General features: G+C 35.2%; 2 protein-coding genes across 2 annotated transcripts; one reads left to right on the top strand and one right to left on the bottom strand.

Annotated features, from left to right (window-relative positions):
* The first annotated feature begins 968 nt into the window (after window positions 1-968).
* Window positions 969-3,437, top strand: AHG11 (Pentatricopeptide repeat (PPR-like) superfamily protein). Its single transcript, XM_011033623.1, has one exon. The coding sequence runs from the start codon at window positions 1,133-1,135 to the stop codon at window positions 2,918-2,920; it is 1,788 nt and encodes a 595-aa protein (XP_011031925.1). The 5' UTR covers window positions 969-1,132; the 3' UTR covers window positions 2,921-3,437.
* Window positions 3,438-7,575: 4,138 nt separating this feature from the next.
* On the bottom strand, window positions 7,576-16,457 carry ARABIDILLO-2. Its single transcript, XM_011033611.1, has 13 exons — window positions 16,054-16,457; window positions 14,415-15,821; window positions 14,005-14,163; window positions 13,840-13,920; window positions 13,574-13,705; window positions 12,845-12,972; window positions 11,869-11,956; window positions 10,299-10,393; window positions 9,620-9,683; window positions 9,213-9,388; window positions 8,896-9,117; window positions 8,250-8,334; window positions 7,576-8,119 (listed from the first exon to the last, which is right to left on the bottom strand). The coding sequence occupies exons 2-13, from the start codon at window positions 15,762-15,764 to the stop codon at window positions 7,943-7,945; spliced, it is 2,757 nt and encodes a 918-aa protein (XP_011031913.1). The 5' UTR covers window positions 15,765-15,821; window positions 16,054-16,457; the 3' UTR covers window positions 7,576-7,942.
* Between the last annotated feature and the right edge of the window lie 4,347 nt (window positions 16,458-20,804).

Below are 20,804 nucleotides of genomic sequence, written 5' to 3'. Positions count from 1 at the left end.
TTTTACCATGCCCTGGCATTTCCTGGTTTCTCTTATTCGCCCTTTACACACACACACACATTCCTTATCAATCCCTCTCGTATTACAAATATAAGGTCTCATTAAGACTCGTAATTATTAAACTAATATATAATAGCCTTGAAAGAGTGAGTTTTTAGTTAAATCCGTGTGATATTAACTCGATTAAATTTAGATTATTCAACATCAAGAAGAACTTAAAATATTGTTATTTTAATAAAAATAATTAATTCAGTAATTTACAAGTCCAATTATTTTTTTAAACCACTTTTAAATTAATTTAAGAGCTATAATACAACTCAAATGAAATATATTTTTATAATAAGATCAACTTTCAACTTATATATGCTATTTGAGTTATTTAAATATTCATGATATGCACTTTAACTATAATTTTGAAAACGTTTTTCCAATTCAGCTCCCTAATGAGTTTTGTCATTTGGATATCTTCAAGGAAATTTTTCTTTTATTTTTAAGATTAAAAATAGATTGATAAAATGGGTATTATATCTCTTGCTACTCGCTGCGCGAGGAGGACAACTGGCATGCAAGTTTATTAATAAGAAACTCACTCTTCCCGACAAACAAATGAAAATAAAAAAACCAGTTTTTCTTTTTGGTTTCAACTAGTGATTTTTTTGAGTGTTTTTTATTTAAAAATGTATTAAAATAATATTTTTTTATTTTTTAAAATTTAATTTTTATATTAATATATCAAATAAAAAAATATTTTGAAAAAAAATTAATTTAAAAAATAAAAATAAAATTGAATTTCTTTCCAAAAACATTAAAAATAAAAAATAAACAAGTTCTGAGTCCACCTTAATTACCTGGCCGAAGCAAAAGTAGGCCTCAATAGACTACGGGCTTTCTTGAAAAAGAAAAATATACTATGGACTGAGCCTGGGAGTCTATAAAGGGACAACAGGTCCAGTTTGTCTTAAAAAATCGAAATGCAGACGGCTACCAATCATTTGCACAACCTCTCGATTCAAAAGCAAAGAAGCAGAAACTTGAATTTGGATGATAAGGTGGAGAGAAGAGAAAAGTTAAAGACATATTTTCTTTTGGTGCTAAAGCTAAATTGGTGATATTTATTGATTCAAATTATGCAATGCTAGACCAGAAGCAGCAACAAGGTATTCTTTGGAGTCCAATGGAAAGAGAGTGCCTGTTTCTTCTTCAACGATGCAGGACAAGAAAAACCCTCTTGCAAATCCATGCACTCATTCTTCGGAACGCCATTGATGCTAATGTTAACATTCTTACTAAATTCATAACCACTTGTGGGCAGCTCTCTAGTATCCGTCATGCTCGCCACTTGTTCGATAATAGGTCTCACAGAGGTGACACCTTCCTTTGCAATTCTATGATAAAATCTCATGTGGTTATGCGCCAATTAGCTGATGCTTTCAGTCTTTATAAAGATCTTAGGCGAGAAACATGTTTTGTGCCTGATAATTTCACTTTTACTGTATTAGCGAAGTGTTGTGCTTTGAGGATGGCTGTTTGGGAAGGTTTAGAGACGCATGGTCATGTTGTGAAAATTGGGTTTTGCTTTGATATGTATGTGTCAACGGCATTGGTGGATATGTACGCAAAGTTTGGGAATTTGGGTTTGGCAAGGAAGGTGTTTAATGATATGCCTGATAGAAGTTTAGTGTCGTGGACTGCGCTTATTGGTGGGTATGTGAGGCGCGGGGATATGGGCAATGCGTGGTTTCTATTTAAGCTGATGCCTGGGAGAGATTCTGCGGCCTTTAATCTTCTGATTGATGGATATGTTAAAGTGGGAGATATGGAATCTGCGAGGAGTTTGTTTGATGAGATGCCGGAAAGGAATGTGATTTCTTGGACCAGTATGATTTATGGGTACTGTAATAATGGTGATGTTTTATCTGCTAGGTTTTTGTTTGATGCTATGCCGGAGAAGAACCTTGTCTCTTGGAATGCGATGATTGGTGGGTACTGTCAGAATAAGCAACCCCATGAAGCCTTAAAATTGTTTCGTGAGTTGCAGTCAAGCACGGTGTTTGAACCAAATGAAGTAACAGTTGTAAGCATTCTTCCAGCTATCGCCACTTTGGGTGCTCTGGAATTGGGTGAATGGGTACATCGATTTGTTCAGAGGAAGAAACTTGATGCAGCAGTCAATGTCTGTACTTCACTTGTCGATATGTATGCAAAATGTGGAGAAATATCGAAAGCAAGAAAAGTTTTTAGCGAGATCCCTCAAAAGGAAACGGCTACCTGGAATGCTTTGATAAATGGATTTGCAATGAATGGGCTTGCTAGTGAAGCACTGGAGGCATTTTCGGAGATGCAACAGGAAGGAATTAAGCCAAATGACATAACCATGACTGGTGTTTTATCTGCTTGCAGCCATGGTGGTTTGGTAGAGGAAGGGAAAGGACAGTTTAAAGCCATGATCGAATCTGGGCTTAGCCCAAAAATTGAGCATTATGGATGCTTAGTTGATTTATTAGGGAGGGCGGGGTGCTTAGATGAAGCTGAGAATTTGATTAAAAATATGCCTTACGAGGCTAATGGAATAATTCTGAGCTCCTTTTCATTTGCCTGTGGATTCTCCAACGATGTTACTAGAGCGCAGAGAGTACTAAATCAGGCTGTCAATATGGAGCCAGGTAACAGTGGAATCCATGTCATGATGAGGAACTTATATGCCATGGAGGAGCGATGGAAAGATGTGAAAGAAATTAATGGATTGATGAGGAGAAGGGGGGCAAAGAAGGAGGTTGGTAGTAGTGCTATAGAAGTTGATAGTAGGGTTTCAGAGTTCATATCTGGGGGGATAGCTCACCCACAATTGGATTTTATAGAGTCTGTCATAGGTCAATTGTGGATTCACATGAGGGATAGTTTGGATACTCAAACTCCATAACTGAAGTAGCAGGAGTGTTTCCTTATATTCACTCACGAATTTAACTTGTGCACTCCCACGAGGAGGGGCTGAGAACCTGCATATATCAACCATTGCTGAAGAACCAGACTCACTGTTGGGATTTTGAAAAACCACTGGGAGCCAAGTGCTCATGCAATTTCATCAGAGATAAGAAGTCAACGTGTATTGAATTCTTAAACAGAGAATTTCTGGATGGGGGAAAATGAAATGATTTATCCTTCACAAGAACTATCAGGCGACGAATCACACCTAGGGAAGTATTTTATTCCTGAACGCAGGACCACGAGCTTAAAAGCTCAGTGAACTGTTTTACTCCCTTGTCTCTGCTTTTGTCGCTAACACCTAACACAAAATAAATGCAACAAGTCATCATGCTACAATAAAAGTCAGATGCAAATAGCCACGACTCTACATCCATTTCATTCGAAAACCAAAAAAAAAAACAAGAAGAGGAAACCAGACCCCCTACTACTGAATTGCCAAAAAGAGAAACTAATACGACGAGGTTATATCAAATTGTCAAAACTCCTTTCACATTATGCTTTGAATGTCTGTAAAGTTTATTTGATTGAGCTCCCTGTAAGTAACTTTATAAATTAATTGTCAAAAGATAAGAAATTTTATGTTTTATATTTTGAAGTTCAGTTTTTTTAATAGAGTTGTCACTAAGTTGGAGTTATAGAATGGAAACATGGAATAATCAAAGTTGAACCACATATATCCAGCAAAAAAAGTATTATATAAAAAAAATAATTTAATTTCATCTAGATTTTTAATTAGACCTGCAAAATCATATGAGAATTTTACTTGCAATAAAATTCTTTATTTTCACATTAGATATTTAAATAAGCATATATTGAGCTTTAAATATCAAAATCAAGTGATTCAAAATTTCAAGTTCATCTACATGTTAGGAGATACAACTTTTATAAAGTCTCCGGTCAAATAAAATCATTTTCAATATGAAAATCTTGATGCATGTTAGATGATAGGTTTTGTCTCCTGATATAATGAGAAACTAATAACATAAAAGTCCTACCATTTAAAAAATATATGATGGGATCAGATAGATACTTTCTCTAGCTTGTAATCTTCTAGTCTTTAGCCTTGATATTTTATCATAAAGGTTACCTCTTAAAATTAAAAAAAAAAAAGTAGATCAACGTGACAAAAGAAGAAAAAAAATCTTTGCCACTGAAACTTTCAAAGAATTATTTTTGCTCCTAGAATTTTTGGAGATCAAGATCACGAGTAATGAATTCTTAATTTTGTTCAAAGAAAAATAGACACCGTCTCTAATATTAAGTTATGAGAAATAATATTATTATTATAATTTTTTTAAATTGAAATACTTTCTTTTTCTTCATAATTATGATATTGATTTCTATTCACGATAACTGAATTATTTTAAGATGACATATAAACTTTCTAGTTTCTTTCACTTTATAACTATTGTTAAGAATTGGAGTTGCAAGCAAATAAATTATTTTAATTGTTGCAACTCTCATCCTAATTTATTAAGAAAGAATAAGTTAAATTAAATTATCAAGTTTTTAAATGATTGTTTAGTATAAATTTAACAGACTTTACACTTAAAGTTATTGCCGAATGAATGATAATTTCTTTTCAATATTAAATTCATTTGATGGTAAAAAATTAATTAGAAAGATTTGTCTAATTAATTTAGTAGTAGTCTCTTTAATTCCTCTTGGCTTTAGGAAATATCAAATTTATTTTTTTAACTTGAAAGAACATTTATTTTTACTTTCATGATCAATATATTTATAGAAATGAATGTATTAACCCTTTAAACTAAATTACCAACATATTAATTTATCAATTTTATTTTCAGAATTTCATTTCTTTAATTATTCAAATATTCTCCTTGTTTTATTTATTTCAGTTTCTTGTAGGAAGATTTAAGCAAAAAATTTCTTGGATTCAATCTAATTTTTACAATTATATTATAAATTTATTTTACCTATAATAATAAAATTAAAATTAAAATTTAAAGGTTTCAATCATCTATCAATTTGCTCTGCCTTTCCTGAACTCCTAGAATATCTTTACAATAAGACTAGGATTTCCTTTTATAATCAAAATGATTACACAAATGACAAGTAATATCATTGTAAACAGATGACATAAAGTAGGAAGGAATTCGACACAAACCATATCCTTACTCTTCATAATCAGTCATAACCGGTCATTCTGAGCAGTCACGCCATATCAAGATACATCCTCTTGATCTTCTAATTCCAAGCTCTGTGCAGCTTCCATGCATCCCCCAACAGTGCACTGCTACTTCCCCTACTTTCCCCCATAACATGAAAGAAATCACCAATAAGAAATTTGAAGCATTATCAAAAGGAAAATGCATAGTTATGTTGGATTAAGAAGTAGCAAGTCATCCATTCCTCTTATTTGCCTTAAATGAATCGTCATAGCAGCATAAATTTGTATCTTACTGGAGTTTCTTGCATATTTAACAGGATGCAGATTCCTCCCCAAGCTTAACAACGAGATCAATAATACAAGAAATTCAGCATACAAGGAACGGTTCGCCAGTTTAGAGAACTTAGTTTTAATCATGGTGAGTTACTTCTGTCAAACACATTTCTATCTGAGTCGATCTTATTTTATCTCGAATCTTTTATGCTAACTCTCTTCGTCTTTTCTATCCAAAGACACTAACCAAATGCGACCATATTGGGTTTCCTTTACATCTTTCGATTCTCGCTAATCATCTTAACTTACTGATCCCTATCAGTTTGAGCAAAGACAGTTTCAGTACCGAAGAGAATCCCCAGGTTTGGATGCAATCTTGATGAATCCTTCGATAATGTTTTTTCTAGCACAAAAGGTAATATTTACAATCCTACTCTAATTTAAGTTACACATCTTCGACTGTCTGAACTTTGTTGCTCGTCTTAAGTTAATTTTTATTTTCTTTTAATTCTAATCAGTGTTAGCTTTTAATTCTTTTAACTTGTTCTTCGCCTTATAGACTCAGCTCTACATTGAAGACTGGATCGGTTTGAAAACATTGGATGAAGCCGGAAAAGTTAAACTCATCAATGTGTCCGGGGGATTTCTTGACATTTCTCAAACTGATATGAAGAAATACATATTACCTTACTTGAAGGAACAAGCACCGCCCTCTACTCAGTAGAGCTCCATCTTATAGACGACTTCCAACAATCAAGAACTTCTTCATGGAGGTAGTTGGACGCACTGAGGATCAACAATTACTGAATATTCTGTTGTAGGCTCAGAGCTCTTGTCACCACGATCATAAATGAAAGAAAAAGGAAAATAAATAGTAGAAGTATAAATTCATTCTTCACACAATATCTATCTATCTCTTTTATTTCTTGTTCATTTTTCTTTTCGTGAAACTCTTGTATAACATTCTATTGAGCTTTTCCATGGCTTCAACGTTATTATTTGCAGAATTTGTATAATGTATTTGCAGGCGGATGGTGAATTATTGCATTCGAAGTACTCCACAATCTGTTGCAATAAATAAAATGGAGGCTCAAATAACTTCGATTGCTTTTCATTCATGTTAATGTTTAATTGTAAATAGTATTTGAAAATATTTATTTTTTTAATTGAATTTAAATTTTTCATATTGATGTGTGTTGAATTTATTTTTATATTCATGTTGTTTGAGATACTTTTTTTTTAACATTACAAATGAATTTGAGCTGAATCAATAAAGTTTTCACGATAACTTTTAGATGGGGTATGCAAGAAAATAGTTATCTTACCTATTATATAATCAGTTTTTTATCCTTAATCTTTAAAGACTGTTAGAATTTCTAGTTATCATGAATGAAAGTAAGTCATAATTTTTTTCAATCTAGTTTTACTTTTTATTTAGCTTTAAATTCTCTTACTCGATCTACGCCTTAGAGACCCGGCCATACATTGGATGAAGCTGGAAAAGTTGAACTCATCAATGTGTCCAGGAGGAACAAGCACTACCCCTACTCAGCAGATGATAAAAGAAGCTTCATCTTATTGATGGCTTTCAACAATCAAGAACTTCTTCATGGAGCTAGCTGGACGCACTGGGGATCAGCATTTACTGCATATTCTGCTGTAGGCTCAGAACTCCTATCACCACCATCATAAATCAGAGAAGGAAAATGATCAGTAGAAGTAGATGTCCATTTTTCATAATGAATATCTATCCATTTATTTTATTTCTTGTTCATTTTTCTTTTCCTAAAACTCTCTTAGATATCATTCTATTGAACATCTATTTTCTATATATATATATAAAAAAAATCTTTATTCTTTGGAGCAGAAGGGATTAAATATAATGTTTATTTCCAAAAATGAGTTGATGGTACAAATTGAAAGAAACAAAATGTTCTTCTTGCACATCTCGTTCACAAAACTCTTCCTGATCATAAGAAAAATGATATTAACTATTATATTAATTTTTTTGCACAAATTTCTTACTTACAGTTCATAAAACCAACAATCGAGTGATTATAAAGCACTTTCCTCAAAAATAAAAAAATCAAGTCCCAGGCCTGAAATTCACTCTCCCAAAGCTATTGTTTTCTAAAAAAACTATTTTCCATAACACCAGGAAGAAAAGAATTGATCAGAGCCTCGTCAATCTCAAACAGTTCAAATATCATTATATGGAAAATGTCGCAATGAATACAGATTATATAAAAAAAAATGTTTATGTACTTTGTTTCTAGATCAAACCCCAACCAAAAGTACTTACAGTATAACTACAAGGAATTGCTACATAAGAGGACAAAAATAACCCAAACTCAACTAAACCACCTCTAAATACCTTAAAAAAAAAGGCAGGGAAAGAGGAGAAAGAATTAAGTTAAGCAGACTTGCTTCAGGAAGTAGTTTGGCTCCTTTATATAGAGATTACAACGCAGAATACATTCTATTCCACTGGGTAAGAAGGGAAGCTTGGATCTCGATGTCTATTAGCTTCCATCAGCTAGGCTAAGATTGTTTTCATATCGAAGATTCTATATGGCGGTACTCAAGATTGCGCAGTACAATTCTTGCAAAGATTTTGGCTTCAAGTGGTGCAGTTGCTGCAGCAGCTGCAGCTCGCAGGACACGTGCAGCTCCAGCACCCTGCATGAGACTCGCATGGTGCAACGCATGTCGTCCACCAGGAATGGTAAACTGCAATTGAAGGATTAAATTCACACATATGAGAATTAAACTTACCCAATCAAATACTCAGTGGAAAAATAGAATTAAACTTAACCAACTTGGAGCTTTCATTTTTAAGAGTCTCTATGAGCAAGATTACCTGGAGAAGAGCGAACGCAGCACAAGCCTTTAGTATAGAAGAAGGATTCCGTAGCATGGCAACAAATCTTCCAATTTCAGCTCCACTGAGGCCATACGAAGAAGAAAGTGAGAAGAAAAAATTTTACTCAGGTTTATCGCAACAAAATGGTGTGAAACCACACTCATAAATAGGAGTATTATGGTAAATTAAAGAACCAGTCAGCACTATAAAATTGAAGTCATTCATGAGAGGGGTGAGCAATTATGGGAAACACAAGATAGGTGGCCTAGTCAACTGACACTATCTGTGCAGCCCAAACTTTAAGAAAAGAGGAGTGATAAAGAGAGTCGATATATGTATGATGGCCTTCATGCTGAAGAGAGAAGACCTAAAGGAAAATGGATGCAAGTTTGAGTATACAAATCACACAAAATCAGCATCATCTACATGTATTCAACAAATTCAACCACAATCATAACTGATTTACACTAACAAGCAAGCACAATTGCAAAGCAGCTAACTGCAAGTTCAAACATCAGCATATACTGTTCTTAATTCATGCAACTTAAGCTGCAAAATAAAGCAAATGATTGTATTGGAATGGTAATAAATGTATGTAAGCCCGACATGCAAGTGTGCATGTATGTGCATAAGAGAGAGGCACCTGCATCGCAGATGTCCTGCTTCTTGAATACGAGCTCTCTCCGTTACTTGTGCTAATGCTGCTGGAGCTGATGATGCAGCAGCAGTGGCAAATGCTTGCGGATCAGTAAATGTAAGGACAAAGGCCTCAATGTGCTTCAAAGCCATCCTTCTAGCTCCATCTAAATTCGCACTCTTTGAAGTGCTTTCTGTTAAAGTTCCTATTAGTGCAAATTCATCCATTCTGCATAAGAAAAAAAATCAATATAAAATTTTAACCAAAATGCAGGAATATTTTATACGTTATCCATGCACCTGCGAGGGAGATTGGATAAGTACCTCCCATCAAACATATAGGCCAATGCTAATGCTGCCATGAAGCGAGCCATCTTCGATACAGATGAAGAACATAGATCAACAAGTGCAGGAACCCCTCCTTCCTCCACTATACGAAGAGCATTTCCTGGATTAAAAGCAAGATTCCAGAGAGCTCCTGCGGCGGTTTCATGAACATCCTAGAAGAGAAAACATACATTAAGGTTGACCAGGGTTTTATTGACAGCAAGAAACATACGGGAATTTTTCAAGTTTCAAGCAGTTGCAAACTTGTTGAAGGCTCTGATTATAGATGCCAACAAATGTCACAGTTACATTAAAAAATGATGATGATTTTCCTGAAGTCAGAGAAATTTTTGATAATGACTAGGAAATTCAGACATTGGCTAGTGGAAGAATGAAAGACTGACCTCAGTCTCAGAGCGTGCCAGAGCAATCAGAGGCACAACACCTCCTTCTCGTCCAATAGCAATGCTAATACAGACCAAAAAATAAATGGTTAGCACTAATATAAAAACTAATATTAAGAATAGAAAACCTTCATTTCATAGAGAATACATAGGTTTATTTTCTTACATAAGAACAAGTTCAAGAGAAAATAACATAAAATTGCAAGATAAAAATGATGACAATAGACATTTGTATGGTCAAAGTGCATAAAGTACATGTTCAACATTTTGATGATTCAGAGATGCCACGCTTATGTATCTTTATAATGACTAAATACTGTTAGTATGGAGAGATACTTTTCAACGTTCTTACTTTGGCTATTTGTGTCTAACATTCTATGCTCAAAAATAATCATCATGCGTCATGTGGGAAATTACAAAAGCATTTTCTCAAACAATATGCAGCATATCACCAGCTGGCTGCGGCCAATATCCCTCTACCTTTCACAACTCACAAGGGAGAGAATTCTCTGGTTTGAAGAATTCCCTATACAAGTGCAAGGAAACTACCCTGTGGCTGGGCTTCAGTTGATGGTTGCAAACAAAAACATATACATATTTCCTTGGTACATGAAGTCATATCTTGCAATTTGTAATACACAATAAAATGAGATCCAAAATAATGAACCACTGTATTTACCTGTTGGCTTCTGATACTGACAATCCCCAGAGAGCTCCAGCAGCCCTCTCTTGAAGACCTGGAGAGGCATTTGCACAAGATTGTGCAAGGGCTACCTGAATAAACCACATAAAATGAAACCTTCAATACATGTATGGTGGAACTTCCTACCACAGAAGACACCATTGGTCATCAAAAGTAATCAGGAAAAATCATAAAACCAAGAAACGAAAGTATAATTGTTGCTGCTAAAGTCATTGGCCATTTTGGCCATTAGCCCACAGAACAAAGCAAAAACATAAATAGTTGAAGGATTTTCCACCTCTGAAAGTAAAACTTTAGTGATGAATAAATGCTTCCCATAAAACTTGGACCAAGCACGAGTCGGTATAAAGGATGCTATGAATGAAAGTTAACGCATAATAAATGTAGACAATGAGCATCAAAAACATAAAATATACCTGGCTCGATCAGCTAAACCATTCATGTCTACTGACTCTCATGTATATTGGTTTAATTAAACTACAATAATTACCAAATCAGTTCAAACTAGACTGAGAGACAAGTAAAGGTGGTAATGTGATAATAAGAAGGTTTTTTTTTTTTTCCTGAACAAGTATAAGAAGTATGAAAAGCAGTTCCTTGCTCAAGAAAAAATCAATAAAGTGATGCGTGACTCTCAGGGATTCTGGGAAAGAGAAAAAGGTAAAGGACTGAAAGAGGAACCCTGAATACAAGATGCTGAATTACAATTTTTAAGCAAGCACATTTATTATACTTATTTTTGCAATGTGAGCTTGGCTTCAAAAAGACAGTCTACCCTTTTGGAAGTGTTTTTGCTCTCACAGGAGGTGGATAATTTTACTACATAGTCGTAGCTTTCAGTTTCCAAACACTTCATCTCAGAATGATGAACAACATCTTGCCTTGCAAATCAAACTTAATATTGTGGAAAGCTCCAATGGTGAATATTCAATTAATGTACAAGCAAGTGAGAGAAAACAAAATAAAGAGTGCCCATCTCTAAAAAGTCAATGTATTTGATCGATCAACTAGCTAGGATGCCTTATATAGGCAGCAACAATATTCCACATGGGGAAAATTAATCCTATTAAGAGCAGAAAAAACAAACCATGGAAAGCCCTAATAAATATGAAATCAACAAAACTCGTAATCCAAATAGGAAACCAAATCCAACAAGGACAGAAGAAAGACTTTAATAAAGCTACTTAGTACTAGCTATAAAACAAATAATTTCTAAACACTACTAAAACATTGAATGGTTAAATATTAACCCTACAAGTTTTGCTTCATTCTCCATCACTTCCATATTTATAACGTGTTGTCTTCACCAAAGAAAAAGCCATGGGTCATGCACAAGTCATTAATGTTGTGTATTTAAATTGATACTTGATTGATGAGGAACCCATCATCTAGCTAGTCGTTGAAATGCTAACTAAGAGGCACCTTGTTCTCTCAAACAAGCACATTATAAAAAGTACTTTCAATGAAGAACTTTCCTCTTGTGTGCCAATGCTACCATGAATCTCGCAGACTAACAACACTTGAAGGTACCAAGTAAATATATTACCAAGGCCTCAACACCACCAGCTGCTGCAATTGCTTCTCGGTTTCTGTCATCGAATGATAAGTTCCATAATGCACCAGCAGCTTCCTGCCTGTTTAACAAGCAATTAAAATACTACATTTCAGATAAAATATTGAATGCGTGCGCATATAAAGAGTCATGGCTTATGGATTTCTAAACTACTGTTGGCCAAAGAATACAGCTCTTTTACCATAGGCATTAGAAACAATGATTCCAAACACTAAAGTCCAATAAATTTAAGGTGATTAAGCTGCAAGAACAGAATGTTAGAGGGTTGAACTAAATATAATTTTCAAATATGTTGAGCAGACACAAATTTTTTGCTAAAACATAATTCAAACAACTAAAGTTTCAAACACAAAAAATCACACCCAATAAAAGGATGGAAACAATTACAGTCCAGGTACTTCCTTTTACCTTTCTTTTCCAATAAGGAAAACAAACTAAAAGGTAAGCTACAAAATACAAAAAGAAAAGGGCGACCATCTAGGTTAAGTTAGCAAGCAGTGGATGAAATAAGAAATTCGAACAGCATTGAAAAAAAATTGAGTTGCCACCAAGAAGAGTTTTCATTGACTCCTTAATCCTTGGTGATGACTGGGAAAAAAAAAGATTGTGGAAACTGTAGTCCAAGACAAAATCTCCATAAAGGAAAAAATAATTAAGATTATGCAATAATTAAGGAAGAAACTAAACTCATAACTGGGGTTTTTTATTATCTTTTGTTCTTATCAGAGCTAAACAGACAGGTAGAGGGAAATTGTTACCTTCTGGTGTTTAAGAATTGATATTAGAATGGGATAAGGTTCTTATCAATAGATTGTATCCAGATAGAAGATTTCAATAGCAGGAAGAAAGCAGCAAAGATTAATGAATAATTAGATAAAGAAAAGTATTTGACAGATTAAAAAAAAAGCTTAGATAAGGGATACATAATACAGATTTGTAAAGGAATTACCTGACACCTTCATGGAGTGAGCGAGTGAGTTGAACAAGGGCTTCAAGAGCACCTGCTTCTTGTCCAACAGCAGCATTGTTAGTATTGCTATCTCCATGAGCAGCCAAGTTAGCCAAGGCACGAGCAGCCTAACATTATGAAGATACATTAATAATTCACAACAGATCAATTTCACACTGAAAAAATCTTTCAAAGAAATAATTAGCGGAAAATAAATAGGACCCTTAAAATTACAAATTTCAAATTAGGAACCTTCTTATTGAAGTCATTCAGTCATAGCACAGCAGACCATAAAGGAATAGCAAAGGCATTTCAATATGGAGTACATGTGAACCTTAGTTCCAAGAAGGTTTTCAAGTTAATGGTGGACATGTTTTTAACTATGGGGGATATACAAGTCACCAGAAACTGAACCTTATGAGGTTATTTTCAAAGCCAAACACACCATGATCATGAACATTTGATGGCTCTTTGCCACATTCTTTTCTGAAAAGTTCAAAATTTTTGATAATAATATGTAGCAGACATTATAACTTGTTGAGTTGTCATGTTGAATAAAACAACAGGGCAAGAAGAAGAAAATTAAAAAGTATATATCAAGAGCAAACAAATTCTAATTCAAACATGTAGGCTCCAAGCTACAGTAAAATGATCAGTGTCTCCTGTACAGATCTTAGTATGCACCTTCTTTTCGAATAACATATCTCCTAATAATAGAAAACAGCACACCTGCTCTTGTACTCCCTCAAACTTGCAATTACGAGCAAGCATCACCAAAGCATGTACACCACCTGCTAATGCAACCTCCATGCTGCACTTGTCATCAGCTGCCAAATTTGCCAAAGCACCAGCTGCACGTTCCTGGACACAGAAAAATTGGAAACAAATTCAAAATATTGTCATACTATATTTACTTGAATATAACACAGGTAATGCACATGCAGGGAAAAACTTTTATATGCTAAGAACATAGAACAGGATATTAAAGACTGCACCAGAACTCCATCGCCACCAGAGAACCATTTGAATATAAGGTCAACCAGAGCTTTGACTCCACCAGCCTCAGCAATGGCACCCTGTCAATAATTTTAAAATTACCAAAATTAGAAGTTTAGGACATGTCTTCTGATAATAAAATAAAGAAAAGCAAAATATTAAACCTTGTGCTCTTCTCCGACTGAAAGATTCCAAAGCCCTCCAGCAGCCTCTTCAGCAACCAGCCTGTTCATGGAACTTGCCAACCCAGCAAGGATTTGGATTCCTCCTTCTTCTGCAACAGCTTTTGCAACATTTGCATTTACGGACAAGTTCGCTATTGCCTGTATCATTAACAACTTAGAATATTCATCCAGATCCATGTTTTCAAGTGAAAATCAAGATCAAACTGAGACACAAAATCAATAGTCTTCACAGAAGAGAGAAAATATAAGAAGAATAAGAAAGTGGGATATAGTATATCAAATTAAACTATTTGGGAGACTAGATTATGGTAAAAAATTATAAAAATCTTTTGGATGAACAGTAATCGAGCTATAATCAGCGCTGCTGCACATCCATTGAAGAAATTCACCTTAGCAGCCTCTGACTGAAGACCTACCCTCCAAGATTTTGCGAGGTTTAGAAGAAGACGTATGCCGCCATCTTGCATAACTGCTTCAGCCCTTCCACAATCTATGCTAGCATTTTCATCATCAATGACCACAAAAGTTGCAAGTCCTGTGGCCGCCCTTTCTTGAACTTCCTCCTGGGAGCTCTGCATTAAACTAAGTAATATTGTTGCACCTTGCTTGAGCCAGAAAGCATCCAAACCTTGTGGATTACTCTCAGCAGTACGCAAAAGGGTATGGGATAGAATCCATTCAAGCCAATTCATGATTTCATCGACGTTCTTGTCCTTGGTCTTTAAATTCCTCCAATCCAAAAGGACATTTTTCCCCGTCTTTGTAGTGTCGGCAAATAAAGAAGCTAGTCCTTTAAAAATGTCATTGAAGAGGGCAAGTAACAATTTTCCTTTGTATTGATTCACACTAAAGGTATTGTCTTCTTCAAGAACTGGGCAATTCATTGCACACAAAACCTTCAAGCTAGGTGATAATGACAACAATCTAGAAACTGCACTTGGACCAATATCTGTTCTTGAAACATCCAAACCGATCAGTTTAGGCAGCTTGTGCCAAAGATGTGAGACCACACCCCACTTCATATTTGATGTCCCTGCAACTGAGAGGAAAAGAACAGATACTACATTCCCCAATGCTACTTCATCAACCTTTAGACAGTCCAATAACCCAATATCAATCAAATTCGGACAATGCTTAGCCAAAGCATTGATGACTTCAGCAGAAACATCCCTTAATCCAGACAGCCGAAGTTTCTTTAGTTTCGGACAGCAAAAGGCTGTTGCTTTAATAGCATCACTACTTATCCTCTCACAGAAGTCTGGCCCAAGTTGGAGGGTTTCAAGTGCCTCATGCCGAGCAACAATCATAGAAAGTGTTGCATCCGTTATTTTCCTACAGTAATCACCACTTATTTCACGCAAATTCCTAGCTTGAAGATGTATTATTGCATCAGCACACTCTGCTCCACGAAACCGAAGCTTCTGAAGATTCACACACCTAGAAGCAAGGGAAACTGCCATCCCAGGATCACATTTGTGGGCACGAAGATCCAATGAAGTCCACAAGCACGAAGAGAGACCTAAAACCCTCCATATCTTACACGTTGATGACAAGCTTGCACGGTCACGATAATTCAAACAAGAAAATAACTGAATCACAGTATCATCTGGCAAGCTAGTCCAATCAACGTCCTCATTACTATCCGGACACAAATCCGCATCTCCAATTTCAGGGTTACCAGGTACTCCCACCCTCTCCTTACTCTTCTTTGCCACTTTTCGCCGCACCCTGCGATTCATATCCCAATCAAGCCACCAATCCCCAGTACTTTGCACGCACCTCAAAACACCTCGACCCTATAGCCAATGAAAAGACAGGCGAAAACCCATTAACATAAACCCTTTAAACTTGAAACCCAAAGCACAAGCACACCAATTTCTTACCTCTAAAACCCTAGTCCACAAACAAGTAGACACAGAATGTTGAATTGCTTATACAAATCTTAAAAGATTGAAAATTTGCAATCTATAACCCAAAACCAAGAATAATAAAGCATTATATACAATAAAGTCAATGGTTTAACCGAACCTGGGTAGCTTAGACTTTTGATTTTTTAAGACTGAACCCCGAAAGATTGAAGCTTTCTCGTGGATTAAACCAGTTAGCTTCTCTTAAGGTAACTGCATTCAATAAAGGGTCAATGAAGATTCAATGAGTTATAAAAGAGATACACAATTGAGGAAAAGAAGCAGAAAATTCAGGTGGGAAAATAAGGGAGAAGAGAAAGGAAGCCCTCAAGAAGGCTTGTATGTCTCTACTCTTTCCTTCGTTTTTTATTTATTAGGCAATTTGAGAGAGAGAGAGAGAGTCTTTGTGGTTTGTGGGGGGATAAAAATGGGATTGGGATTGGGATTGAATTACTTCACTGTAATGAGGTTGTGATGGGTCAGGAAAGGGAGGATGGCATGGATGTTACAGCTCATATTCACCTCCATTGCATCATATACTTTTTCTTTTTTTCTTTTATTTTCCTCTGATTAACTATTTATTAGAAAAAATATATATAATCATCATATCAGGTTTCAAGTTTTTTTTTTTTTTTTGGTAAAATAACATATTCACAATTGATTTTTTTCTTTTCTTTTATAGAGGAGAGTAAGTATGATAGTTAAAAGTATGTTTTTTACTCTATTCAAATAGGTATGCAAAAGTGAAAGTTTTATAAATTATCTAAGCTAATGTACATAAAAAAAAAAAATGATAGAAACACAGGAGAAATGTCTACATGTAATTTTTATTTTGAATATAAAAAATTCAATTTAAAATTATTTTAAAACATATTTATCTTATGTCTTTAATTTTTTCTAAATAGAGAACACTATCAAAATACAATCAAAGCTAGTATTTTATATCTCAAATCGTCCTAAAATATTTCGAACTACTCTCCTTTTTTTCCATTTATATCATTTTATCCACCATGAAACTTGATATAAAAAATGTGTTCTTTTATAACTCTATAGTATTGTTTTTTACAATGAATTGAAAAAAAAAAAATAGCAAATCCAACATGATGAAACATGGTAAAGTCTACTCGCCTCTGGCTTCGGATCAATACCCAAGGTTTTAGTTTTGTTGTTCTATATGGTCTTGGATAACATTTTTTTATTACCATTTGTGGTAGGAATAATGAAATTCAAATTCTCTCCTACTCAAACCTTTTTCCTAGTCAAATTCCCATTTCAAATTACCGGGGTTTGGTTGCAATACCTAACCTAAAAAAACAGCAAGTTTTTACTCATGCATGGTTGGTCAACAAAAGTTCTCTCTGGGTGAAGATTTAGACCAAGAACGAAAGTTGAAGAGTCGTGCAATCCACAAGAATGGGAATGTGACGGGCATGCATGCATTAACTTGGAATAGAGGAAATTCCATGGCAAAGAACAAAACGAGCACGCATGCAAAACATTACTTCTTGTCCTTCTTGCTTAGTTAACTTGGGAGAGTGGAGGACTGTTTACAATCTGGTAACGATGGAGTTAATGCAAGGGGGGAAAATGGGATGTCAGAATTCGAAGATAGGATTTCTCTTTGGTGGAGATATTTTTATTAAAACGTTTTCATAATTTGCATTGAATAATTTGTGAATCCTCATTAATGGCTAGGAAAGTGTGTGTTTTAAATGGCATCATTATCCTTCATAAGCTTAATTAGGTTTGACCCTTGTGAATTTGCTTTCTATGTTTCGAATTTGAATTCAAGACAAAAAATAGTTCCATAGATGCCAAAATTCAAATATGTATGACCACATGGTCAAGACTTATTCGAGAAATTATTTGATCACTAATAATATTTCTTTGACAGGAAGAGTATTATTGATAATACCCAAAAACTATTTAAAAAACATACGTATAAATATTTTTTCAGCCGTTTAGATCAACCACGCAAACTTTTCATAAACAAGAACCTTTTCTAGCTCACACAAACTTTTTTATGCAAAACAATTCTCTATGCAAGGTATCTTCGTGTTTTTACACGAATTGCTCCACCTTACTCTCCATGCCCACAACAAATGGCCACAATCTCCAGCCAATGGTGCATGGTACAACAACCCAGAAAGAGCATGACACTTCAACCCAAACGAGCATGTCGGATGTGTTTGAATGTGAGGTTGGGTGTGTTTGAGAGTTAAAGGCTAGTTTGAGTTTTTTTCAAGGTAAACCTCAGTCAAGCATAATTCACATCTCGCTAAAAACTACAAATTCATGCTTTTTTATTTTGATTGTAAATTCCACTAAGAAAACTCAAACTCATAACACTTCCAAACACATACAAAACGCATGATTCAATTTTCCATAAGTATATTCTCTATAAATATATTTTTCTTTACTACAAAGAAAGGTATTGGGTATATGAATACATTCAATTGCCGGGTAAGAAACCAAAGCAATTCCTAGTAATACAAGCTCAACGTGCAGCCATACAGAACCAAAGTTTAGCCACCGTCATGGCTACTCCCATTGAAAGCAAGGCCTGCAAGTCAGGGCTATTCAGCATGGCCATGTCATTCAAGCATACAATAAACTCAACATATACGCATCCCTTAAACTTTATTTGACTCATTGAAGCATTAAATAATCTCTATTTTAACATATGATTAGCTTTTCGGGAACAATTTCTTTCATCACTCCACCAGCCTGATACGTGACTGTAAAAGATCCAATTTTTATTTGAAGTTTCTTCACAACGTAGTAAACCAGGACCCCCAATGACTCTTCAAAATCACAACCTGGAAAAAATTTGTAATTTTTTAATATCATTGTTAGACTTGTGAAAGCTAATTTATAAATACTCTATTAATGTCGAACCTAGGATGTTAAGGTTCTGCATCATTGCTAGAGGGACATAGGTTTTACATAGATTTTGAAAATCATACGCTCATTGTACAAGACGGTCCTTGCAGCCAAGATGGCAGTGGCCACCACAGGGCCATGATTAGATATAATGGCCTAGTAATCCGTAGTTGGAGCAAGTCAAACAATGATAAATTCTTAGAAGTACCTTTCATTTTTGGTTTATTGAATTTTATTTATTAATTATATTTTTGGTCTGTTACAATGAAGGGGTGGCATTTAGTTTTGTACTAGCTGGGTTATAGATTGTGTTAAATGCTCTGTCCTATGCAGAGTTAGCTTAACGTTTACCTGCCGTTGTTGGAGGAGCATCCTTGTATGCATATCCAGCTTTCAATGAGCTCACTGCTTTTCTGGGCAGTTGGTGATTGATTATCACATGGCGGCGGCTAGTATAGCAAGAAGCTTAACAAGATATGTTGTTACGATTTTAGAGATGTTCCCAGTTCTTAAAGATAACATTCCAAATTGGATTGGACATGGTGGCGACGTGTTCTTTGGATGAACTCTTTCGATAAATTTGCTTTCGAGGTTGATGTTCCAAACCAGTCACCATTGTCGTGTTCTTTGCATATGTTGGGTTTGATGCGGTTGCAGATTCAGCTGAAGAATCTAGGAGACCACAGGCATGTTTTGTTGATTTGGTGCTAAACATGCAAAATTATAATCATGATTTTAAGCATCATGAACATAATCTGGTTGTATAAATTTTTTTTTACTGATTTGTTTGATTTTTAGTGGGACTTGCCATTAGGCATCATCTGAAGCCTTCTCAAATGCATTGCACTTTGTATTTGGAGTCTGTTTGGTGATCAATGAGATGGTACGTTACTACCTTCTTGGGGTAAGACGCTCCTTTGGTTGAGGCTTTTATTTCCAGGGGCTTCAAATATGTTTCTGTTTTCATCAGCATAGGTGCTGTTGCTGGACTTACGACAGGCCTTTCACGACGCTCCTTAATACTGCTACCTGCACTTACCAATCACATCTCAGACTGCCTGCCAGTTCCTGCAATATGGATGGAAGCACAAACGGCACGGCATTCTATGATGTGTTTGTCTGATAGGCAGGAATTAATTTCTTAAAGCTTCACTCTTGTTGTCATCAGCAGTCCTTCAGCATTTTGATTATCAAGCTTCCATGCTTGATGTCATCAGTAGTGCTTGAGTGCTTTGATTTTTATTAGTGGGTTATACGCACCTGAAATCGTATTTGACTGGTTGCAGACATGTTATTCTGTTGTTTCAGCATGCATCGTAACCCTTCTCTGGAAGGATAAGATGACGAGTCAAGTTTCTTCAAGATGGACTTCAGCGTGGAGGGAAGGTGTTCTTTTCCTTATCACAGTTGCCTGCTGCAGTTTTGCTGCTGGACTCTTCCACCGTTTCAGTGCTTCATTTATTTTTCTGGCTGCTCATTGTTGTGTCATATGTGGAATATTTCTCCTTACCAGTTTCATACTGCATGATAATGATGTAAAGCATCTCTGAATAGGGTAAAATCTGACACTATTATCCTGATGTTATGGAGATTAAATTTGTGATTCCTCTGTTCTACGTTGCCGAGATACCATTAAATAGAGCATGCTATCATACAGTCTAGATTGCTTTGATGAGAACTTTATTTGTTTTCTTTTCACGCATGAAACACTCATTCTTAGTTGCAGTTGAAGAGCATGGGAGGTAGTTGTCGAAATGAATCAAAAAAGGCTTGAGAACACTACTGGCTTTGGAAGGCGGGTCTCTGTAAATTTCTTGTAGCCTAATAAAATTCCTAGGGTACTAGTGGCATCATCATCAAACAAATAGTCCCCTTTAGATTTCCCAGTTGAATTTTCTATTTTTTTGGGAGGGGTTTTCTTCTTGTATCTATTTAATTTTCTGTTGGCCATAATTCTAAACAAAGACAGGCTAATTATCAAGCTATAAA

This window comes from Populus euphratica, unplaced genomic scaffold (assembly GCF_000495115.2).
Source record: "Populus euphratica unplaced genomic scaffold, PopEup_1.0 scaffold2.1, whole genome shotgun sequence".
In the NCBI taxonomy this organism is placed as follows: domain Eukaryota; kingdom Viridiplantae; phylum Streptophyta; class Magnoliopsida; order Malpighiales; family Salicaceae; genus Populus; species Populus euphratica.
The sequence above is the reverse complement of the archived record's forward strand: the minus strand, read 5'-3'. Positions and strand labels throughout refer to the sequence as shown.

Bases quoted from the DNA above. Each gene is read 5' to 3' on its own strand.
- AHG11 (XM_011033623.1), top strand. From the start codon at position 1,133: ATGCTAGACCAGAAGCAGCAACAAGGTATTCTTTGGAGTCCAATGGAA.
- ARABIDILLO-2 (XM_011033611.1), bottom strand. From the start codon at position 15,764: ATGAATCGCAGGGTGCGGCGAAAAGTGGCAAAGAAGAGTAAGGAGAGG. The intron at 14,164-14,414 runs GTGAATTTCTTC...TTAATGATACAG, and splicing joins TTCAGTCAGAGGCTGCTAAG to GCAATAGCGAACTTGTCCGT. The intron at 12,973-13,573 runs GTGTGCTGTTTT...TCATAATGTTAG, and splicing joins TTGAGGGAGTACAAGAGCAG to GCTGCTCGTGCCTTGGCTAA.